The sequence below is a fragment of the Equus caballus genome, chromosome 21, assembly GCF_041296265.1.
Source record: "Equus caballus isolate H_3958 breed thoroughbred chromosome 21, TB-T2T, whole genome shotgun sequence".
In the NCBI taxonomy this organism is placed as follows: domain Eukaryota; kingdom Metazoa; phylum Chordata; class Mammalia; order Perissodactyla; family Equidae; genus Equus; species Equus caballus.
In genome coordinates, this window is record NC_091704.1 from 11,144,851 (window position 1) to 11,169,004 (window position 24,154).

The 24,154-nt window shown below is 50.0% G+C and overlaps 1 protein-coding gene across 49 annotated transcripts in view; it reads right to left on the bottom strand.

Annotated features, from left to right (window-relative positions):
- LOC138919734 (ral guanine nucleotide dissociation stimulator-like) overlaps positions 1–24,154 on the bottom strand; it is a 175,753-nt gene that overhangs the window by 7,431 nt on the left and 144,168 nt on the right. For all 49 annotated transcript variants that reach the window (XM_070245992.1, XM_070245982.1, XM_070245986.1 and 46 more), the window contains 9 exons: positions 8,654–10,983; positions 5,655–5,765; positions 4,592–4,785; positions 3,883–3,990; positions 3,028–3,218; positions 2,601–2,881; positions 1,600–1,815; positions 1,151–1,254; positions 561–630 (listed from right to left, as the gene is read on the bottom strand). In XM_070245992.1, the coding sequence (XP_070102093.1) occupies positions 561–630; positions 1,151–1,254; positions 1,600–1,815; positions 2,601–2,881; positions 3,028–3,218; positions 3,883–3,990; positions 4,592–4,743 (1,122 nt within the window). In that variant the 5' untranslated portion in view covers positions 4,744–4,785; positions 5,655–5,765; positions 8,654–10,983. The remainder of the gene's footprint in view (positions 1–560; positions 631–1,150; positions 1,255–1,599; positions 1,816–2,600; positions 2,882–3,027; positions 3,219–3,882; positions 3,991–4,591; positions 4,786–5,654; positions 5,766–8,653; positions 10,984–24,154) is intronic.

Below are 24,154 nucleotides of genomic sequence, written 5' to 3' on the forward strand. Positions count from 1 at the left end.
AAAGTGTGAGGAGAACGTCACCTGCTTCCAGGAGTCTCCTGAGGACACAGAGTCATCCGCGTGTCATCACTGCTCTCCCCTCACCTCTCGAGGAGGAGCCGGCACAAATCTCCTCACATTCCTGTCCTCCCTTGGATGGTAGCACCCCGCTGGGAGGCCTGCACCGCTGATCATTTCCCTCCACTTCCCAGAGGAGGAGACGGAGGCCCCCAGAGGGGCAGTGACTGGCTCAAAGACCCACTGGGAGAGGCTGCTCCCTGTGCCAGCTACAGGCCCTGTCCCCGCTGCCTTCACCCCAGCCCTGGCTCCAAATCTGACCAAGGCCCCGACCTCCGGACTCCAGGGGTGCGTCCAGACCCCAGCTGAACAGACAGGGAGGGGGAGGGCAGGGTGTCTTGCAGGGCCTGGCCGAGTGGCCCCGGCCTGCCCCACCCTCACCGGGCTCTCTGACCCCCAGCCTGGGCCGAGCCTTGCCATAGCCTCACCTCCTAGGATCCCCTCGGGATGCTCCCCTCCCCTCTCCTTCTGGCCTCCTTCCAGATCTCCAGCCTCCAGGTTACCTGCACCAGCAGCTCCCTGCTCACGCGTTTCTCTCTCCTGACCCACTTCTTCCAGGTTCGAGAACTCTCCCTGCGGGGTGGGGAAAGAAAGAAAGAAAGAAAGCAAGAAAAACTGTGGGATGCTTGAAGGCAAATCCCATTTATTTGAGAACCCAGCAGATCCAAACCGCCTGGGGCCTGGATGAGGGATTTCACTGGGGTGCTCTGAGCTCTAAGGTCCCCATGGGACTGCGGAGGGGCCTCCCCTCTTGTCCTCGGGGCCTCCATTCCCAGATGTCCCAAACAGATCTCTTTGGAACAGTGTTGGTTTCAGCTGCATAGAGGCTTCTGTTGCTGCAAAGGAAACACTTGACAATCTCCACCTGGGCTCAAGCCAGGATCTGGTCTGGAAGGAAATGAATCCCTGGGACAGAACTGCTGGCCTAAGGGCGCTGAGAGACTCAGAGACCCAGCACCCAGCTCAGTTCCTGTGCCCGGCGTTCGCTGTCTTCCAGGTGGCCTCAGCTGACTTTGGGGGACATGCCGGCCCAAATCAGGCTGCCTGGGCCACCTCACCCTCATGGTGCTTGGCTGGAGAGCAGACTACCCACCTGGAAACTTGTCCCCAGGTGTCTTGGAGACGGGCAATGGCAGGGCTCTGCAGGGCAGAAAGGATTGTGTGGAGGGAACAGAAGTTCCCGAGCCCTCGGCACTCCTGGGGAAGGGAAGAGATGGAGCCGTGATGGGGAGCTGAAGTTCTGCTGCCTCTGGTTTCTGTCCCCTCACGGACTTCCCCTGTCCTGGAGGAGACAGATGCCCAGGGAAGCCAGGGAGGGCACACCTGCCACCCGACGAGTAACACTGCCAGGCACAAGGATTTGTAGCTCAACACAAGGAAGGAAGTGAGCTTGTCCCCACTGGGACCTCAAGTCAAGGTCAATGTGGCCCTGGCATGAGGGTCAAGGGACAGTCCAGGGACTAAGACCCCAGACTTCAATCCTGAGGGCTGAGAAACAAGAGGCAATTCCCACGCATCCAGACAGGGCGTGCCAAGGCTTACCTCAGCCACCCTGATCCACAGCTCAACCACCCTGGCCCTGTCCTGCGCTGTCATGCTGGGGTCCCCAAGGCAGGTGACGAGGATGCAATTGGCCACGGTGTTGTCGTGCATCACACTGTCACGGACGGTGGGTGCCAGGTACTCTCGTTCCCTGTTGTCACGCTCGGACCAGATGGAGCCGAGGCAGTGGGCGGGCACCAACGTCTTGAACAGCTCCTGCAGAAGATTCGGAGTGTCACCCGGTCCTGCCGCACCCCAGCTCGGCGTCCACAGTCCCCCATAGGCCCAGGCAGGGTGAGATCAGAACTGGAGCTCAGGAAGCAGAGCATGTGGCCTGAGGCTTGTGGGAGTCCCTGGGTTTTGTCTGTGTCCACTGAATGCACCCAGTCCAGGATGACCCCGGACACAGTACTGTGGGGAAGGGAGGGGACATTTGCTCCCAGCCCCGTCTCACTTCCTCCAAGCTCCAGAAGGCAGCCCACACATGCCCACCAGAAGGGCCATCATGCACCCATCCCAGTGCCCCTCGGGTCCCACACCCCATTCCCATGCACATTCCCCCGAGGCAGGGACAACCCCCAGCTTTGTTTGACTGTCTCCACTGGAGTCAATACACATCACCTTCCTGCTAAGTGCTGAGGCTGTCTGGGCCACCTGCGCAGATGGGGGATCCACCCAAGGACCTGGCAGCACTTCAGTGAGTGCCCATCCCCCACCAAAGGGCCAGACTCTGCCCACCTTCCACTCTCTCCCACCTCATTCATCGGCACAGCCACCCTGTACAGCAGGTGCTCTGACTGTCCGTCTCTACTGTCCCCTGTTCGCTAGGGGACAGCGAAGGCTTGGGAGAAAGAAAGCTGCCCAGGTCACAGTGTTGATAAGAGAGGGAGCAGGGATTTGGACCCAGATCATCGGAATCCCGAGCAGGGAATGGCAGGTGTGGGGTGGCTCATGGCACCGGGAAGGCAGGGGCCACCCGCCCCGCGAGCTCCTCTGCTCACCGCAGCCATCCTCGTCAGCTGCTCTGCCACCAGCTGGGGAGGGAAGTCCAAGATGTTCAGCTTCTCCTCCCGCAGCTGGTCCTCGGTGGTCACGGCCCAGAGGCAGTTGGGCTCTGGGGCTGCCTCTAATGGTGGCCCTTGCTCTGGTCCTGGAGTGGCCGACTCAGGGGCTGCTGGCTCCAGCTCTACCACACGTGGTGAGACTGGAGGTGCAGCTGGCTCCAGCCCGGGGGCTGGCACTGGCTCTGGCTCTGGAAGTGGCAGGAGCTTTGGAGCTGGCTCTAGAGCAGGATAAAGAGAAAGTTTCACCCACACACCTGACAGTTTCTGTGCCTTTCCAAAGATAGGAAGGGCTCCACTGCCTCTAAGGGAACGCTAGCCCATGAACCTCAACACAGACAGTCTTCCCAGACTCCAGTCCCCTCACCTTTCCGTTCGGCCTCAATGGCCTTGAGATGCTCCAGGTGGCCTGGCAGAAGGTAGGCATGGCCCTCCACATGGGAGCCACCAAAGCTGATGTGCAGAGTGGCCAGCTGCAGGGTCCAAGCGGGAAACCGCAGGGGCTCCCTGCAATCCTGCCCTTGGCCCAGCCAGGTTCCCAGCAGGAAATAGATAGCACTGCGTGGAGGCAGATGGGCCAGAGAGTCAGTGGCCTGGCCTTTCCTTAAACACCGCCCTCCCAAGGCACTCTTGTTAGCATCTGCGCCCCTTTGCCAGACCCTCCCCCTCCAGAGGAGGGCCCCATCCCAGCCCTGAGCCCTGGCTGGCTGTCCTGGCTGTGGCAGGCCTGCTCATCCAGCAGGCTGAACACAGAGTCTGTGAGAGTCTCTTGTTCCCACCGATACTCTCCTCCCCAAGGGTCTGGACACAGCCCACCCAAGCCCTGCATGAATGTGGGCCACTGGAATGAAGACTCCAGCAGATTTGGGAGCAGCTTGCTCACACACCTCCTACTATGGACCTGGCGGTGGTGCTCACAAGGGGTGGATGTGGAGAAAGGGAGGCAGGAGGGGCTGGGACTCTGCTGGGAGTGGGTCTCTAGGGGACAACGCAGCCCAGTCTCCTTTCCAATTCTCAAGGGGCCTGGGACCCATGCACAGCTGTCTTTGAGTCCAGTCCTGCCGGAGTGGAAGCCACCAGAACTCAGCCCTCCCATGGGAATCACAAGATGGGTGAGATGCAGTGTTCTCCCAGGCCTGACCCGGCCACAGCCTCCATCCTCTCCCCACACCCTGTTTGCAAGAGACAGGAGGCCGTCCTTCTCGACCCAAAGACCACTCACTTTGGGAGGTGGTCCTGTCCTCCAGCATCCCGCACGCAATGGGCCAAGCTGCCTCCATGTGTCCCAAAGGGGATGAGGGCATCGCCCGGGATGGAGGGTAGATGGGACCTGTGAATGATGTCAAGTGTGACTGTCTGACTCTCAGATTAGAGGGGAGGGCCAGGGAGGCTGTCTGCTTCAGTCACTGAGTGACACTTAGTGTGTCCAGAAGTCCTGCTCAGAGTAGGTCCTTCATAGACATTGTTGAATGACCTCCAAGCAGAACCACCCTGGGTGTCTGAGTGGGCCTGTGGCCCCTCTGTGGCCCTAGAGATCCCTAAGTGGCTACACCAAGGACAAGCACCAGGGCCAGCTGGATGGCATCTCAAACTCCTTGACAGGGTGCTCTCCAGGTGCTTTTCCAAACTCAAAAAGCCACAAGCCAGTGAAGGGAGAGGAAGACTACTTTCCGTGGGGGACAGAGAAATAATCACCACCAGCAACCACAGCATGGCCCACCACCCTCTCTGCAGAGCCGGGCACCAGGGCAGCACCTGGAGGGCTGATCCCATTCATCCCTGGGAGAAGCCTAGCAAGTTCATCCTCTCCCACCCCACGTTTCAGAGGAGCCAACTCAGGCTCAGAGAGATGCGGTGACATTCCCAAGGCAAGACACACAGCTGGCAGTGGGCAGAGTCACCACTGTGCTGAGGGGGAGGTGGGCAGTCACCTGGGAAACAGCTGGTCCAGCACCTGGTGGGCTGTGCTGGAGCCTGAGTAGCTGCAGAGGGAGGTGATGACACTGCAGAGGACTCTGCTGGGGAAGGCTGGCAGCACAGACTCTGAGAGCCTCTGCATCATGCCTGCCTGGAGGGCACGCATCCTGCAGGCCTCAGTGACAGACAGAGTGGACTCATCTTCACTCTGGGTGGGACGAGCAGGGACACAGAGTCAGGGTCACCACTGCGAACCACCAGCGTTATCGGGGTCTGCAGCTGACGCAGGAACTCCTAGCCCCTCCCAGACGTCTGCGACAGGAGAGACAGGGGTCCCAACTCAGCAAAGTTCTGGGCTCTCAAAGTACAATCTGACTTTGGTCCTGCGAAGGATTCCACACTGAGCTCCCTCAAGGCCATTTGCTCGCTGAGGGACAACAGAGCTCCCTCTGTGCAGAGCACCAGCCCAGTGAATCCTCAACAGACACCCCTCTCTAGAGAGGAGAACAGAGGCTTAGGCATGCCAAGTGGCTTCTCTAGGTCCTGTGGCTCAGAACTGAGAACCGCCCAAAGTGAGGGCTGAGGGACATCCCCTCTAACTGCCTGAGGCTTCGTCAGACGCTGACCTGGAGGGAAATGTTATGTGGCCACCTCACCCCTCCCAGGTCTGGAAACAGTGTACAGGGCAGTGACACGTTCTGAGAACCCCTTTGACTTTCAAACACGCTGACGGTTATTTCTTTTACATTAAAGGGAGTTTGGAGACCCTTGTTATCGAGCTTTCATTTTCCAAAAAAGGCAAAATTCAAAGATACTCAGGGCCTATTGGGAAGTGACAATGACATCAACGTTTTCTCTAATCTTCCTAGGAAAATGCAAAGAGTGCCCTCCTACCCTCCTATGCAGCTGGTGGGGAGGAGCGGAAGTCCAGATTCCTTTGGGAATGGGACTGTGGGACACTCATGAGGGACAGCCCTGTTAGGGTCCCAGGAGAACGGCAGTTTGAGGTTGGATTCTGGGCCTGCCCTGGTCATCTCAGGGGCCTGGGTGGGAAGACCCCTCCGTGCCCACTCTCACCTCAGAGCAGCCCTGGTTATTGATGGTGGCGCGGTGCAGCTGGTCCCTGTCCAGGGAGATGGAGTACCCGAAGCCATCCGTCAGCTCTTCCACCACCTCCGGCGTGCAGCTCTGCAAAGACAGTGCCCGAGAGCCGGGCCGGGAGGTCTGAGGGGCATGCCTCGACTTGGCCACAGGAGGAAACCCCAGCACAGATCAGGTACCGAGCAGCATCTGCATAGACCTCTAGCCAGGGAGGGAATGAGATGACACCTGGAGGGCTCGGGACTAACCTATGGGTAGAGGAGCTTGGTTCCCAGCACCTACTCTCCCATCCTGCTAGCCACCACCTAGGCTGGGAACACGACACACTGCCAGGCTTCCAACACCGAGCAAATGGCTCCTGCCCAGGGTGGGTCCCCACTCAGCACCGCCGTCCCTCTCTCACTCCCCTCCGACACACAAGGAGGCTCAAATTGTTGTGCGGGTGGCATCCAGTTGTGGCCTAACCCGGTTGGCTTTCCCTGTGTTACCTGAGTGCTCCTCCTGCCAGTTGGACAGAGGCGGTGCAGGTGAGGGCCAAGCCAGTGTCTATAGTGACTGAAAAGGCTCTTTTTCTTGGCTTTCCTGAAGCCAGAGCCTCCACAACTCGGGAGACAGCAGTAGAACATCCTCTTGTCTTCAGTGTCGCCACTCAAGTGGGCTCAATAGGATGCTATGTCTAGAATGTGGACGCCTGGAGACCAGTGTGCTAAGTTCTGTTGGGGTCTGTCTCCAAGGAAGTGAGGTCACTTCCTCAAGTTTCCCTTACCTGGGCGCCTTCTTCAATAACACCCACCGAAAACCTCTCTGGGATCTTGGCTGCTCACCCTCCTTGCCCATGTCACCTCCAGAACTGTACACAAATAGCCAGCACAGATCCCAACACAGGACCTTGAGATGGAACCAGGGTTCCAGCTTGAGGACATCCAGCTGAGTTCCGACCTCTTTTTTCCTACAAGCTCTGTGTCCTGGAAATGCCAATGGGCCTCCCAGGGCCTCCTCAATCACCCAACCTGCACGATGGGGACGAGGCCAGAAATATCTCCCTTGGGACATCCTCAAGTGTAGAACAGACAATAGCGACAACACCTGTGGTCTGGTTTCCATGTGTCTGATGCACACACTTAGAGATGAAAGAATCACAAGAAGGGGTGGGATGTAGTGTGGAGTACCCCTCAAAACAGGACTGGGTTCCAGCTCTGTGACCTTGAGAAAGTCACTGCCCCTCTGGGCCTCATTTCCAGGTCTGCACCTTTAAGAGGTGGAAATTAGGGGAAATTCAGATACTTCCATTCACTGGCATGAAACCTTCCCAGGTCTCCTGTTTGACTTAGAATCAGACCCAAGTGCCTCGTGTCGGCCTATGTAGTGGGCAGCCTCCACTATGGCTCCTGGTGCTCACTGTCTTCTGCTGTGCACGTCCTTGTGGAACCACAAGTGGTCAGGAACTGCCTTGTGAATAGAATGCAGCCAAGGTGATGGGATGGCCTGCAACCCAGGGTTAAGAACAAAAAGCCTGGCCCTTCCTTCTTACTCATTGGCTTTAGTCCCCTCCGTCTTTCCCTCCTTCTGTTTCCATCTCTCTCTCTCTCTGCAGCTTATATCTCTGGAACTGGGGGAGCAAGTGTGCATGTTTTCAGTTGTCCTATGAAGATGTTCCATAGGAGAGAACGGAGGGAATGATCGACCAACAGACAGGCAGGAACTCAGACTTTCAGTCCAAACAAACCCCGTCAACATGCATGTGAGTGAACTTGGGAGCAAACCCTCCACGAGTCGAGCCGCAATATAGCCGCAGCCCCTGCTTCACGGAGACCTTGAGGCGGAGGCACCCAGCTAAGCTGTGCCCCATTCCTGGCACACAGAATTTGTGAGATGTTAAGGATTTGTATTTTCTAGGTGCAATGTCTTAGAGCAGTGTCATCAGAGAGCGACGGGAAAAGCACAGTCTGCCAGTTCCTGCCCTCTGGCCCTGCCTGTCCCCATCTACCCTCCTCTCCCTTCTCAGGCTCCTTCCAGCTACACTGCCCTCTTTCGGACATTGTCTGGTCAGACCCACTTCTTCCTGTGAGCCTCTGCGCCAGCGGTGCCTTCTCCCTGACACTCAAACTGTTCCCAGACACAGGCAGGCGTGCCTCTCATCTGGCACCCTGCTGACAGCAAATGTCACCCCTATGATGCCTTTCAGAGCCTCCCAGGCACAGGCTCCACTGTCACAGGTCTCCCACCTGCAAGGGCATCTCATGATGTCCTCCTCCTTGGTCTCATCTGGATAAAGTGAGTCCATGAAGGAGGGCTTTCTGCTTGGTGGACGAGGAGGCAGCTTCTTCTGGTTTCCTCAGGATCATGACTGTCTCTTCTGGGCTGAATGTTTCCCCTCCCAAGTCCATTGTGAAAGGAAATTCTCATTCCCTTGCTTTCAAGGGTCTGGTTTCCCCAAGAACACAGGGAGACTGGCCTCTCCCTGGAATGCGGCACCAGCCCCTACACCCAAAGCCAGAAAATTAGCACCCAGCTTGAAACACCACCAGATCCTGAAGTCAATTCCTGCTGAGGTCCCCCATCCATTTTTAACCCCATAGTATCTCCTGATCTCACCTTTCCCCTAAGACACAGCTCCCAGCCTGCCCTTGGCTTCTTACAGGAACAGTGGGATTTCCCAGAAGCACTCCCAGCCTGGGCAAGAAATGTTTTGAAATGTTCTCTATGTATTTTCCAGGACATGGGATATGGGGAGAAGTCATTTTGGTTGTGTACGTGCAACAGTTTTGATGCGAATAGCATCTTTTTCAGACAGAGATCAAAGAGTGGGGCTACCGGGTGTAACAAGAAAATGGATACACTGAGCCAACGTCTTCATGGTGTGAAGTCATAGGGAGCAAAGAACATGGTTAAGAGCAGAGAATATGGAGCCACAACTTAGGTTCAAATTCCACCTCAATCACTTCCTAGATATTGGTAGAGGGCAAAGTACTTACCTCATTGGTGCCTCAGTTTCTTCATCTGTTGTTGGCAAGAAGGATAAGCATACCTAATTTGTGAGGATATGGAGAGTGCTAAAGGAGTTAATGTTTCAAAACACTTGCAACATCCAGCACATTGCATGCCCTGTACGCATACATTACAAATGAAATGTAAATGTTCTTCTGACGCTGTCTGTTTGCTCCAGACGGGAGACTAGGGGCTGGAAGGATGTAGACAGCACTCCCTGAGACAGGATGAATCGACGAATGAGCAACACTGTTGAAGGCATTACCAATGGCAGATCCGCCTCCCTATGGACATTCCCAAGGACAATCACACCCAAGCATCCCTCCTCCGTCCTGCATCGTCTTCTGGGATTCTATCCAGGAATCACGGGGGCTTCTTGAACCCTGGGACCCACACCCACCACAGGTTCTCTTCTGTCTGGCAGTAAACCCCAGGCCTTGTCCTAATGGCTGCAGCCCACAGGCTCTGACTCAGATCCTTTTCTTCACTTGAGGGAGACGTGTCATTCCCAGAGCTGGGCACACAGAGTGTCAGCCTTGGAGGAAATGCCTCCCTGGCCAGTGGCAGGTGGAAGAGCGCCGTGACGGAGTAGGATTTGGGGAGAGTCCTCCAGGTGTGGTCAGAAGGGGCCCAGCCAGGGCATTTGTCAGCAAGGTCTGGTTGGTGGACCTTGGTGGCAAAAGAGTGGTGGGGACAGCATGTTTTAGAGTTCCTGGCATGAGACAATCCACAGGATGGTCATGAAGTCAGAATCAGCCTAACAGGTCCAGCTCAATCCACTGTCATCTGTTCCCTGACTGGCTCACTAATCCAGGAGTGATTTACAAGGGCGATATTCGTGTTCTACCATCTTTTCGTTGATTGGCAGGAGCTAGTATTCTTTACAAAACTTGTGTACTTTTACATAGGAAAGGATAGGTGAGTTCTGTAACAACCCTTCTTGCAAAGTTCTCACTAACGTATTGAGTCTCTAACAGAATCCGCCGCTGGGAACTTCACCAAAGATCCTGACCTTTACTCTCTGGTTTTAGATCTTCCTGGTTGGTAAATTTTCTTGACTCCTGGCTCCTTTCCTGAGGTTCGTCCACTTAGAGCAATGTAGGACTGCAAGCTCTTGCCACTTGAGAAGTAGTGGTTCAACTCTATGATGATGTTGGTCTTGCTTACTAAGTGTGTGTGTGTGTATGTATGTGTGTATGAGACTGTTTTCTGCATGTTGCCACGTGGGTCAGATTGACTCCTTTCCTTGGAAAAATTGTCCCTAACCACTTTCTCTGGGCTTTATTTTCACGTCTTGAACAGTGCTGTCCAACAGTAGAATTTCACACTCTATGTAATGAAATTTAAACTTTTTTTAAATACTGACATTTAAAAAAGTAAAAATAAACAAGTGAAACTAATTTTTAATGGTATATTTAAACCCATTATAACCAAGATATTACCATCTGTCCAGGCAATCTATATAAAAATTAATAGTGAGATAGTTCACATTTTTTTTTATTGGGATCAACAAATCCATTTACATAGTCTCCATTTGTAAGCTGAAACTTTTTACATATGTGGTTTCTGTGTCCCCCACTCAGAACCTGGGCTGACTTGTTAGAGAGGAAATAAAGCAGAACAGGCATAAGTAACGATCACTGTCAATCCAGCTCAGCACAAACACTCACAACTGACAAAAAGGCTGTCGCTGACCAGGGAGTAGAGGTCCCTCGGGGTCACATGGTGGATCAGCTGGTTCAGCACCCAGGAATGCTGCTCTCTGTCACATGGGGTCTCTGTCACACTCTCCATCATGAGCCATGGGGTCAGGGTGGTAGGTGCAGACAGCTTCCATGCTGGAGGCTGCCCCTTCCTCCGCAGGCCCGGGGAGAGAGGAATGTGGGGACTCTAGAGAGATGTCCTGAATCCTCTGATGAAGGGGACCAGAGGGAGGGAGGAGCAAATTGGCAGTCAGTGGCAAGAGTGAAAACTGCGGTGGTCACCGAAAGTGTTCATGACTCTCACATGCACAGAAAAGGGACTTCCCTGAGGGAGATCAGTCTACAGCCCAAGACAAGGGACCCAGGCTGCTCTTCTTGAACAAGGATCCAAGCAGGGGAGGAGGCAGGAGGAGGATGAGCAGGAGAGACAGCAGGTGGGGTGCGGCTGGCTGGGACACATCCTGCCGGGAGCTGCTGGCACCAGGGTCTCATCAGGTGCTGCAGGACTCTCTCAGTGGAGTTCAATGTGGCTGAGCTCTTGCTCATGTCTGTCAAATACTGGATGTTGGAGATGGTGGAGTTGAGTGTGAGGGCCTTCAGGTCGTGCCCCTTGGCTGCAAGAAGAGAGGGAGAGAGATGGCCATCACTGAGAGCTGGGCTGAGACCAGATCAGAAGCCTGAACTCAGTATCATCTGTTGCCTTTGCTCCCAGTGGAACCACCACCCAATGCTGCGCTCATCCAAGTTGAAGCCAGCATATCTCTCAGCTCCTCCTCCCTCCCCTGCCGGTAACACCAATTGCACTTACAGATTGCTCCTCAATGCATTCCTTCTGTTCATTCACGTCCCAGGTAGGTCTGATCTTTTCTCACGGGAACCAACACCCTAACATGCTCACTGGATGCATTGTCTAAAGGGTGTTCTCTGCCTTGAACATTAGAAGCATTTTTCTGAAATGAAGATCTCACTAGAACACTCCTGCTCTAGCATCACCCATGGCTCCCTAAGGCCTTCAGGGTTAAGTTCAAACTTCTTGACCTGGCACTCAAAGCCCTTGCACATCTGGCTCCTGCTGACTCTTCAGCCTCATTGATGCATTCACTCAGGGTTAGGCTTTGTGCTTCAGGCAAACCAAATTCCTGTCACTTCTCCCGTACACTATGCTGTTTTTGCCTACAGGGCCATTGCTCATGCAATTTCCTCTGCCAGGAACACGCTCCACACCTTATTTCCCTATATAACTCCTACTCCTTCTTAAAGACCCCAATTGGGCAAAACTCCCTCCAGAGAGCTCTTCCCACCCAAAGGATGCCAGGTGCTTCTCAAAGCATCCCACCTTGTATTAGAATTTTCTGTGACTTTCACAAGACCAGGGGCTCTCTGAGGGCTGCATCAGATTGAAATATTGGTCTAATCCTTGTGATCAGCATGCTTGCCCTCAAAGCAGAATTGCACACCTCGGCTTCCCAGCTGCCCAGTAAGAATTGGTCAGTTGAGGTGTGGGGCTGGAGAGCTCCTCTGGGGAAGGAAGAGGGGCCCCCTAGGCCTGTGGTGTCTTCTGGTTGCTCAAGCAATGAGGAAGTAGGCAGGAACATGCTGCCCAGCTCAGGAGCTGTGGAAAGGGCTGTCATCTGGGAGACACAGAGACCCCACACAGTGGGTGAAGCCCCACAGGCTCCTCTGTACTCCAACAGTGGCTGTCCCAGGACAACCATTCACAGGTGAGCCATAAATGTGAGTGACAGAAGGAGGGATTGTGTGAGTAGAGGGATGTTCGAGCCTGTGAGTGAGATGAACCCAAGAGAGACAGTGTGCTTGAAGAAGAGAGACACACAACAAAGAGACAGGTAGAGGCACAGATAGAGGGGATACCTGGATGGACAGAGGAAGAGTGGACAAATGGAGGGTCACAGGGAAAGCAGGAAGAACAAAGACAAGGAAGAGAAGTTGAGAGATGGGAGGAAAGAGGATGGAAGGAGAGAAGAAGGACAAACAGGCGAACAGGCAGGAGGACAGTTGGACAGATTGATACCTGGACAGATGCTTGGGTGGATAGATGGAAGGAAGGAAGGAAAGAAAGAATGGAGGGAGCGAGGGAGGGAGGAATGAAGGATAGGAGGAAGAGAGGAAGGAAGGAGTCTGAGAGGAGGGAGAACTGGGAAAATCACCTGCCCACGTTCAGAGGGTGCTTTAAAGGGAGGGTAAGGCTGAGAATACAGGACCCCTAACTCCCAGGCTTGTGTCCACCTGTCCCAATGCTGCCTGTTGTTACTCGTAGAGACGGGCATATGGATGTAAAGGAAACCTTGAGCCCTACCCTCACAACACACAAAGCTCAATTCCTGGACACTTTGACCTAAAGGGGAAAGGTAAAATAATGAAACTTCTAGAAGACAACATAAGAGAACATCCTCGGGACCACAGGGTAGAAAAAACTTCTCAAAGAAGACACACACACACTCTCCATACAAGAAATATCGGTAAACTGGGATTCATTAAAATTTAGGCTTTCGGTTCATCATAAGACACATTACAAGAGGGAATTTGCAAGTCACAGGATGCGAAGAGATTGTCCCAGTTCCAATATTCAACAAAGGATTCACATGCAGAATACAGAAAGTCTTCAGCATATTTATTAGATAAAATGCAGTGAAAGAGATACATATTAATGCTGCTTATTTTAATGAGCCACATTTATTTTACAAGGACAGTGAACAAAGCAATCTGAAAAGCAGGGGGTGGAAAACGAACAGTAGATAAACAGAATCCCAGGAGGGTTTGGAAAAAGCAAGAGAAGCCCCTTACATAACAGTTCATTGGCCTTAGAAAAGGAAAGTACTACTGGATTCTGTTAGGAAGTCAGAAAGATTGAAATATCTAGTGGCTTCAGTGGAAAAATAAGATAGGAAAAAATAACTATGATAGTTATTTGATTTTCCTCCAAATGACTTTATCCCTTAGAGAGCAAGGCACTTTCCTTTTCAATCATCAACACATCAAAGTTTAATTTCCCTCCATTTAGCCTTTTTCGTGGCCATAGGTTAGAAGCAGCAAAGGGGCTGGGCAGGCTGAACCAGTCTGCAGACATACTCTGTCCTGTTCCACACTGGCTCACACACATGCAAAGTGGTCGCTTCTCACAGGGGAAAAGCCTGCAGGGCTGAGGGGCAGCCACCCCTTGGACCCTGTTTGTTAGTACCATTGGAAATTTCTCCTGAGTCCCTACTCAAAAAGGAAGTGGGTGGGGGGTAGAATAAGAAGGCCATATATTTGAAGGAAATAGGAGAAAATATTTCATTGTGAAAGTAATAAATGTTGCTTTTCAGAAGTCATGTGTATGTTGACAGTCTATGTCTTAAGGTACCATAATGAAACAATGTACACCTCATCTTCTCCCTCTTTTATCTGAGCATTAGGTTAAAATCCATGAAATTCCTAAGCTTAAAAAAACACACAAAAATCACAAGGAAAGTTTTGGAGGTCATGGATGTGTTCAGCACTTGGTTGTGGGGATGATATGATGGGTGTATGCATATGTCCAAACTAATCAATACACATATAGAAAACGTGTGCATTTTTTGTCTATTACTCATACCTCAACAGAGCTAAAAATTCAAATAAATTCCTAAGTTTACTTTTTGAGGGTGTATAAAAGTCAAAATTTCTAATAAAATTCAGATTCTTAATTTCTGAACATAAATAGCATTCCTGCTTTGATGGGCGACCCCACGACTCTCAAAAAAATCAAGAGCAATTGCTACTGTCAATCTCAGTGGAAGTTATTTTCAACACCTCACCCCCTTCTTTACACCTCATTATTTAAAAACCAAGGAAATAGTCTTCAGCTTTTAAAATGAAGGAGTAAATGAGTCAGCTTGACATTATACTTTATTCAAGATTTAATGTTAAATAAAGGAAATAACTGAGCACGAGCAGAATCCCTTCCATAACTCATCTTTTCTCCTATGCTGATAATAAAAATGACACTCTACTTAAACATAGTTTGCATGATATATTCTCAAGTAAATTTACTTCACTGCTGGATATTTTATTTTGAGATTCTTATTCAATTTCTTCATATTTATCTATAAAACTTATTTGGCGTCTTTCATCTTTTTACCATTTTCATCTTTTTAACTTTCGAAGGTTTAACTTTCCAAGAGAGTATTTTTTAATGACGAGCTAACTGATGAATTTGTGCACCGACTGTTTTTTTGAGACTGAATATACAAATGGACAAAGGCCAGATCATATATGACAGTATAACTCTGACTCCCAACGTGGGAAGCAAACATCCCAAGAAGCCAAATCACAGCCCCTGCAGCATTCAGCACAGAACAGTCAGCACTTGGTCAGTAACTGCCAGTTTCCAAAACTCTCGTTCTGCTTTCAACACAGGACCGCCAGAGAAAGCCACATATGCTCCCTAAACCATCACATAGGGTGCCTGCCTTCTACTTAGTGAGCTCCGGCTTCCCCGTGTCAACAACTTCCAATCAGGCCACCCCTCCCCCACTCCCCTGACCTCTGCCACCCTCTCCCCTCCCTTTCCCTTCTCTCCTCTTCTTGTGCATGCAACAATCCTCTCCTGTCGCATTACAGTCTCTGCAATATTTTTAACGTGTGATAGAGCAGCTCCTCCCTCAGAGTTCTTCCTGGTCCATATTTTCCTAGCTTAGCTTATGTGTTTATTTTTTCCATGTAGGATCATTTATCTAACTCAACATAAAAGCTCGTTAAAATTTTTATTGGCATTGTATTCAATTTATAAAGTAATGGGACTGACCATTTAATGAAACTTCCTAACTTAAAACATAGACTGACTTTCCATTTGCCAACTATTTTTAATTGAAATTTATAGTGTGATCGTTGTAGATTCTACACTGCTGTAAGGAATAACTCCAAAAGTTCCAGTGTACACTTTACCCAGTTCCTTACAATGATAACATTCTGCAAAACTATAGGACGATACCACAGCCAGCTTGTTGGCATTGATGCAATCCACTATCTTATTCAGATTTCTCCAGTTTTACTTGTACTAATTTGTTCCTGTGTATTTAGTTCTGTACAATTTTATCAGATGTGCAAGTTTGTGTATCCATCACAGCTAAAATAATGATCAGTTTTATCACTACAAGGTATTCTTGTATTGCCTATTAAAAAATCAATGGATGTTATTTTTTAGAGCAGTTTTACATTTACAGCAAAATTTAATGAAATACACAGTGTTCTCATATAGTCCTTGCCCCCACATGTGCATAACCTTTCTGTTGTCAATATCCCTCATCAGAGTAGTATACTTTTCACAATTGATGAACATACATAGGCACATCATTATCACTCAAAGTCCATAATTTACATTAAGGTTCACTCTTGGTGTCAGAGATCACTAGGGTATAACTCTGTGGTCCATTTCTGGATTCTCTACTCTGTTCCATTGATTTATGTAGCTGTCCTACAATGAAAATGATGATGCTGTGATTACAGTATGTACAAGGCAATACTAAATATTGTTAAAGTGTTTACTGCCGCATTATTCTTCCTGTCATGATTGTTTTAGCTACTCTCAGCTATGTGCCTTTCTATATAAATTTTAGAAAAAGGTGTCTCTGTCTACAAACTGTGGTGGAATTTTTATTAGAATAATATTAGACCTATAGATCAATTTGGGGATAATTGACACCTGTACTCATTATTCTATCCAGTAACATGGTGAGGACTGCAGAATTCTCAGCACATAACAACTCCTTCCAAACCCCCACACCAGGAGGAGACTCAACCAGACTCTGGCGTGGCTTCTAGCTGCATGAGTCTGTGTAACCGGAATGACTCCAGCCCACCATTAAAATGCCTTCCTGAGAGCTCAAAGCTGACAGAAAAATTTGCTATTTATTTTAGTCAACACCCAATTATAGGCCTCTGATCCCCCTTCTTAGAGTATTTACTAAAGAGGGCTTACAACTGTAGATATGTATCTCTCACAATTCTCCAAAGGACCTAAGAGCCACTCCTTTGAAATACGATCATTAAGACAGATAGAGCCTCTTTCTCTCAACTTCTGAGTGAGGATAGAATCCTAACTTTGATAACTGCAAAGTAACGAACACAGTGGGTCTAATCACAGTTACGCTGACCAACCTTTGTACTTTTTCACTTCTTTGACTCTACTGAGCCCCTGAACCCTGCTCCTTCATTCCCTCTTTAAAATTCTAGATTCACCTCCGTACAAATCTGAGCGCAGCTCAGCTTCTGTCAGCTGTTACTGAATAAAATCTGCTTTCACCACTTTAACTAATATCTGCTGCATTTGTCTTTGACAATAGTAAGGCTCTCAATTTATTTGCATCTTCTTTAATCACTGTAATCGGTATTTTATAATTTTCAGCATCAGATCCTGTACACATGTTCTTGAATTTATGCCTGAATATTTCATGTTCTTCGGAGTGGTTTTAAATAATACAGCATTTTCAAGTTTATCATCTGCAGGTTCATCATTAGTTGTAGAAATAAAATTGTCTTTTGTGTGTTGATCTTGTACTTTGTACTTGGTGAACTTTTTGTACTCACGTATTAGTTCTGATTTTTTTTTTTTTTTTTTTTTTGGAGATTCCCAGAGTTTTTTTACACAGACAACAATGAAACTAGGAATGGTTACATTTTTTCCTTTCTAAACTCTATGGCTTTTATTTCCTTTACTTCTGTTATTGCCAGAAGCTTCAGTATTTTGTTGAATAAGAGTAGTGAAAGTGGTATTCCTTTCCTTGTTCCTTATTGTGGGGAGAATCATTTAGTGTTTCCCTGTTAAGCATGAAGTCAACTGTGCATTTTCTGTAGATGACCTTCAACAAGTGAAAGTAGTTTCCATCTATTTCAAACTTGCTAGAAAATTTTATGACAAACAGGAGTTGGATTGTATCAAATGTTTTCTCTACATCTCTTGCTTATTAACAAGTCTTGCCCTTAAACAAATAGACAGCCAGTTATTTCTCTGGCAAAAATTGGTTTATCTGGGATTAGCGAAGAATAGCCATTTGGAGTGTGCAACCATGGCAAGCCATGCAGGAGCACCCAGCAAGGAAGAGAGGAGAAGCTCTTTTATCTCAGAGTGGGGAAAACTGTGGGGGCTATTGGACACAGTCTTGAGGGCAGTGGCTTTTCATCGGCAGAGTTGTGACTGTCTCTCCTTGGGTTAGTTTCTGACTGGTCAGGAAGAGAAAGTCTTTATTCTTCCTGTTGCACTGCGCCTTTGACATAGGGCATGAGAACTCCCTCTATTAGCCTTCCAACACTATTTCAACTACGTTTCCGTTTATTAACTTTCACATGTCCCCATTTTGATTTCGATCTTTCTCTGAAAGCACTGTTGATCTGCAGTCAGATTTTTCCAGTTTCAGTAGCCTCTCGTCCCTCGATGCCAGGAAGGAGCTTCTCTGGGAGTCATGTCCCAGGTTGGAGGAAAAACACACAGATTGGAAACCTATTGTGGCCACATTTGAGGAACACGGAGTGAGAGGAGGGAGAACTCTCTGGCACTTTTTACCTGAAGTTTGCATGTTATCAAGATCAGAGGCATTGGAGATGATCTGAAGTGTCATGTCATCCTCAAAGGTTTGGCAGACAAACTTCCAACAGACCTGGTCCAGACACCTTGGAAACCTTCGCATCAGATACTGTCTGCTTCCATTTGGAGAAATCTTTATTTTTAAGTCACCAAATGATGTGCAGTTCCCCCCAGAGTTTGTGCTTTCTTCAGGTGTGTCGCATGAATCCAAGTCTTGAGTTTTGTGGCAAAAAGCTTGGCTAGCAGCGCCCGATTGAGGAAAATACTATCATCTTGGTTGAGTTTTGTTAGTTTGAAATTTTTGGTAAGTTGTTCCTTGTTTTCAAGTTGTTAAATTTATGAGAATGGAGCTGTTTATATTATTTTCAATGGCTGAAGAACCTGCAGTGATCTATCCCTCTAGTGTGTCTCAGGCCTTTGAGGGTGAAGAGGCTTCCCCAAAGCTTCTTGAGGCAGAACCCTGTTTGCTGTTGGCCCCTAACAGCTTGAGTGCATCTGGGTTGGGGAGGAGACAGAGACTTCCAAGAACAAGTTGTTTCTTCTTGAAGGAATGCTGAAGATGCCCAAAGTATGGTACTTTGACATAGAAATTATTTGGAGCCAAAAGCAATCGAGAGCCAGCAGATGCAGGAAAAACTCTTGATCTCCACCTTGACTGCTTTAAATGAAGGATAGACTTCCTCTTTGGAAAGGAAATTTATGTTTCTAAAGGAAATTTCCATTAGTAAAAGCATCGGCACCAGAAAGAGAATGACTCTTAGAGAATTTTTTTTTGAGGAAGATTAGCCCTGAGCTAACATTCCCCACCAACCCTCCTCTTTTTGCTTAAAAAGATAGGCCCTGAGCTAACATCCATGCTCATCCTCCTCTACTTTATACGTGGGATGCCTGCCACAGCATGGCTTGATAAGTGTTGTGTAGGTCCGCACCTGGGATCTGAACTGGTGAACCCCAGGCCATCAAAGCAGAATGTGTGAATTTAACCCGTGTGCCACCAGGCCAGCCCCTACAGAATTTTTTTTTTTTTGAGGAAGATTAGCCCTGAGCTAACTGCTGCCAATCCTCCTCTTTTTGCTGAGGAAGACTGGCCCTGAGCTAGCATCCACACCCATCTTCCTCTGCTTTATGTGTGGGACACCTGCCACAGCCTGGCGTGCCAAGTAGTGCCATGTCTGCACCTGGGATCAGAACCGGCGAACCCCAGGCCACCAAAGTGGAACGTGCACACTTAACCAGTGAACCATCAGGCCAACCCCTAGAGAATTTTTTTAACTGAGAGATTTATCTGCATAACAAGGCAAGCTTTATTTATTATACATTTTCTCCCCTCATCTTCCCATAATTTTCCTTCAGCCACTTCCTGCTGCTGCTCACCCAGATGGCTTCCTGCTTCCAAGCTCCCCCATGTGCACTCAGTGTGGACTGGACTTGCAACTGGCAGCTGGTGTGGAGCTGCCTGCTCGAGGGCTGCAGAGCACCATCCTAAGTCTCATCCCCAGCATGACCTACCTGGCCAGCAATACTCAGGATCTGCCACCACTGCACAGGATTGGGGCCGCGGCACTGATGGTTCAGATTGTGGGCAGTACCCAGCCCAATTCCCACTCACTTTTGTTGACCACATGCCTGTGCTGTTTGCAGATGGTACAGATTTAAAAGAGAAGTCATATCCTGCTATTAAAGTGGAACTGTTGGACTGACTTGAGGGATTTTTCAACACCTGTAAAACTAAAGAGAAGCTGGGAGAATTATCAGAAGAGTTCTACAAAAATGAACTACTATCGATTGAAATGTTGAATATACATGTCCCTGCAGTTGCTAAATTGAGACGTCTTTTAGACAGTTCTCCTAGGGAAGATTTACTAGACATTCTGACATCACTTATCCAAACAAGCAACAGAAATGCTCCAAATTTTAGATACTGTGACTCTGGAGGAACTGTCCAAGATGATGATACCACTGCTGGTGAAACAAATGCAAGAATTGAAATTGCTTTAAAAAGACAGAAAACTTGGGGCTGGCCTGGTAGCACAGTGGTTAGGTTTACATGTTCTCCCTCAGTGGCCTGGAGTTTGCCGGTTCAGATCCTGGGTGCAGACCTATGCACCACTCATGAAGACATTTTGTGGCAGGAGTCCCACATATAATGTAGAGGAAGGTGGGCATGGATGTTAGCACAGGGCCAGTCTTCCTCAGCAAAAAGAGGAGGATTGGTGGTAGATGTTAGTCAGGGCTAATCTTCCTCAAAAAAAAAAAAAAATTATAACAATAAAACAGAAAAAGCGAGAAAGATGATAATAAATGCATTATATGAATATGCCTCAATAGGATTTCACACATCCTAGGTACTTTATTTTCTGGCACATTGTTATGGGATGTCATGCAGGTGATTTCGACATATCCTGTGTGTTTTCCATGCGTGTCCGACACCTGATTCTGGCGTGTCCGGCAGGTAGTTTCAGTGAATCAGGCACCTGGTTCCGGCGTATCCAACAGGTGGTCCCGGCATGTCTGGTAGGCGATTCCAGCACATGTGACATGTGGTTCCGGCGTATGCGGCAGGGGATTTCGACGTGTCCGGCAGGTGGTTCCAGCATGTCCAGCACCTGGTTCTGGCATGTTTTGCAGGTGGTTCCGTCATGTCGGCACCTGGTTTTGGCATGTGCGACACCTGTGTCTGGTGTATCTGGCAGGTGGTACTCACAAGACTGGCAGGTGGTTCACATGTGTCTGGCACCTGGTTTTGGCATGTGCGACACCTGCGTCTGTTGTATCCGGCAAGTGGTTCTCACAAGACTGACAGGTGGTTCAGCTGTGTCAAGCAGGTGGTTCTGGCATTTCAGGCACCTGGTTCTGGCCTCTGCTGTACCTGTTTCTGGTGTATCCATCACATGGTTCCAGCGTGGCTGGCACATGGTTCTGGCATATTCGGCAGGTGGCTTCAGTGTACTGGGTGCCTGGTTCCGGCGTATCTGACAGTGGGTTCCATGGTTTCTGGCAGGTGGTTCCTGCGTGTCTGGCATGTGGTTCCGGTACGCTCTGAATGTGGTTCCAGCGTGTCCATCAGGTGGCTACCATGTGTCCAGGACCTGATTCCATCGTGTGCGGTTGGTACTTTCAGAGTGTCCAGGTGTTGGTTCCAGCATGTCTGGCCGTTGGTTCCCGCATGTCCAGGGGTGATTCCGGTGTGTCCGGCAGGTTGTTCCGGCCTTTTCCAGAAATTGCCTCTGGTGTACCCAGGACCTGGTTCTGGTGTATCCGGCAGGTGATTTTGGCGTGTCCAGCAGGTTGTTCCAATGTGTTACGCTGGTGGTTCCGGCCTCCGTGGCAGGTGTTTGTGGCATGTCTGGCACCTGATTCTGGCGTATACGGCAGGTGGCCTCAGGGTATCTGGTACCTGGGTGCGGCACATCCAACAGATGGTTCCGAAGTGTCTAGCATGTGGTTCTAGTACGTTCGGAAGATGGCTCAGGCGTGACCGTTGGGTGCTTCAGGCATGTGCGGGAGTTGGTTCTGGCGTGTCAGAGTCATGGTCCCAGCATGTCCGTCATTTGGTTCCAGGTGGTTCTGGCTTGTCTGGTGGGTGCTTCCAGTGTGTCTGGCGGGTCGTTCTGGCATGTCTGTGTGGTGGTTCCAGAGTGTGTGGCGGGTGGTTACGGCATGTCTACCAGGTTTTTCCAGCATCCAAGGTGCCTGGTTCCAGCGTATCAGGCAGGTGATTTTGGCGTGTCCAGCAGGTGGTTCAGGTCAGTCCGGGAGATGGTTCCGGCGTGTCCAACATGTGGTTCTGGCATATCTGAGAGGTGGCTCCGGTGTGTCCGGCAGGTGGTCCCGTTCTGTCTGGCACATGGTTACGGGGTATCATGCAGGTGATTTCAACGTGCCCAGTCGGTTGTCGAGGCCTGTCTGACACCTGGTTCTTGTGTGCCTGGCAGGTAGTTTCAGTGAATCAGGCACCTGGTTCTGGCATATCCAACAGGTGGTCCCGGCATGTCTGGTATGTGATTCCCGCCTGTGCAGCACATGGTTCCGGCGTATCCGGCAGGTGATTTCGACGTGAGCGGCAGGTGGTTCCAGCATGTCAGGCACCTGGTTCTGGCATGTCTTGCAGGTGACTCACTCGTGTCTGGGACTTGGTTCTGGCATTTCTTTAAGGTGGTTCATTCATGTCCAGCACCTGGTTTTGGTGTGTGCAACACCTGTTTCTGGAGTTCTTGGCAGGTGGTTCTCACAAGACTGGCAGGTGCTTCAGGCGTGTCCAGCAGGTGGTTCTGGCATGTCGGGCACCTGATTCTGGTGTGCCCAGCATGTGGTTCCAGACTGTCTGTCAAGTGGTTCAAGCTGGTCTAGCAGGTGTTTCAGGTGTGTCCAGCAGCTGTTTCAGGTGTGTCCGGCACCTGGTTCTGGCCTGTGCTGGACCTGTTTCTGGTGTATCCGTCACATGGTTCCAGCGTGTCTGGCACATGGTTCTGGCATATTCGGTAGGTGGCTTCAGCACACTGGGAGCCTGGTTCCGGTGTATCTGACAGTTGGTTCCATGGTGTCTGGCAGGTGGTTCCTGTGTGTCTGGCATATGGTTCTGGTACATTCGAAAGGTGGTTCCGGCATGTCCAGCAGGTTGCAACAGTGTGTCTGGGACCTGATTCCATCCTGTCCGGTTGATGCTTTCAGAGTGTCCTGGCTTTGGTTCCGGCCTGTCTTGCAATTAGTTCCCACATGTCCGGTGGGTGATTCTGGCGTGTCTGGCAGATTTTCCAGCCTTTTCCAGAAATTGGTACTGGCGTATCCAGGACCTGGTTCCGGTGTATCTGGCAGGTGATTTTGGCGTATCCAGCCGGTTGTTCTGGCGTGTTAGGATGGTGGTTCCAGCTTGTGTGGCAGGTGTTTGTGGCGTGTCTGGCACCTGGTTCTGGCGTATTTGGGAGGTGGTTTCAGTGTATCTGGTACTTGGTTCTGGGATATCCAACAGGTGGTTCCGAAGTATGTGGCATGTGGTTCTGGTAGGTTCAGAAGACGGTTCCAGCCTTTCCGTTAGGTGCTTCCAGCATGTCTGGAAGTTGGTTCTGGTGTGTCAGACTCATGTTTCCAGTGTGTCCAGTGGGTGGTTCCAGGTGGATCTGGTGTGTCCGGTGGGTGCTTCCGGTGAGTCTGCTGGGTCGTTATGGGATGTCTGTGTGGTGGTTCCAGAGTGTTCGGCGGGTGCTTTCGGCATGCCTGTCGGGTTTTTCCAGCCTCTAAGGTGCCTGGTTCAACCATATCCAGCAGGTGAGTTCTTTCTCAGCTTCCTAAAGAGCTGGAAGCAAGACAGTTTGTGGCTTGTCTCCGCTTGAGGGACGGAGGCAGTGCTTTGTGCCATCCACCTCTCGAGCAATATAGGGCATGGTTGAGAGCAAATGGGCCTTTCTGACATAGGGGTTTTCTGACACTCTCTCCACGAATGCACAAGGACAGTTGGTTAAAAGCCTCTTGTCTCTATCCTCCTAAGCTTGTGGAATCACAATCATTTGGGCCTTGGCCCAATTGCTTAAGGGGAAGATGTAGCCATTATCCCTGAGCCGGCTTGGCAAGAGGGAAATGTGGCAGAAGCAGAAGTTCTAAAGCAGCGAGTTAAGGGCTGGGAGGAAATGGCGTTCAGCTGCCTGTGTATGAGAGGTTCCCAATATGCTGTAAGAGCACTGTGGAAAGTGACTTCTTTCTCAGCTTCCTAAAGAGCTGGAAGCAAGATGGTTTGTGCCTTGTCTCCCCTTGAGGGATGGAGGCAGTGCTTTGTGCCTTCCACCTCTAGAGCAATGTAGGGCACGGCTGAGAGCAAAGGGGCCTTTCTTCCATAGGTGCTTTCTGACACTCTCTCCTCCAGTGCACAAAAGCGGTGGTTAAAAGCCTATTGTCTCTCTCCTCCTAAGCATGTGGATGCACAATCATTCAGGCCTCAGCCTCCTTGCTTAAGGAGAAGATGTAGGCATTTTGTCTGAGCCGGGCTGGCAAGATGGAAATGCCCCAAAAGCAGAAGTTCTAAAGCAATGAGTTAAGGGCTCCAAATAAACAGCATTTCAGGTGCCTTTGTATGAGATGTTCAAGGTACACTATAAGAACAGTGTGGCAAGTGAGTTCTTTCTCAGCTTCCCAAAGAGCTGGAAGCAAGATGGATTATTGCTCATCTCCCCTTGAGGGTTGGAGGCAGTGTTTTGTGCCTTGCAATTTTAGGGCAATGTAGGACTCTGCTG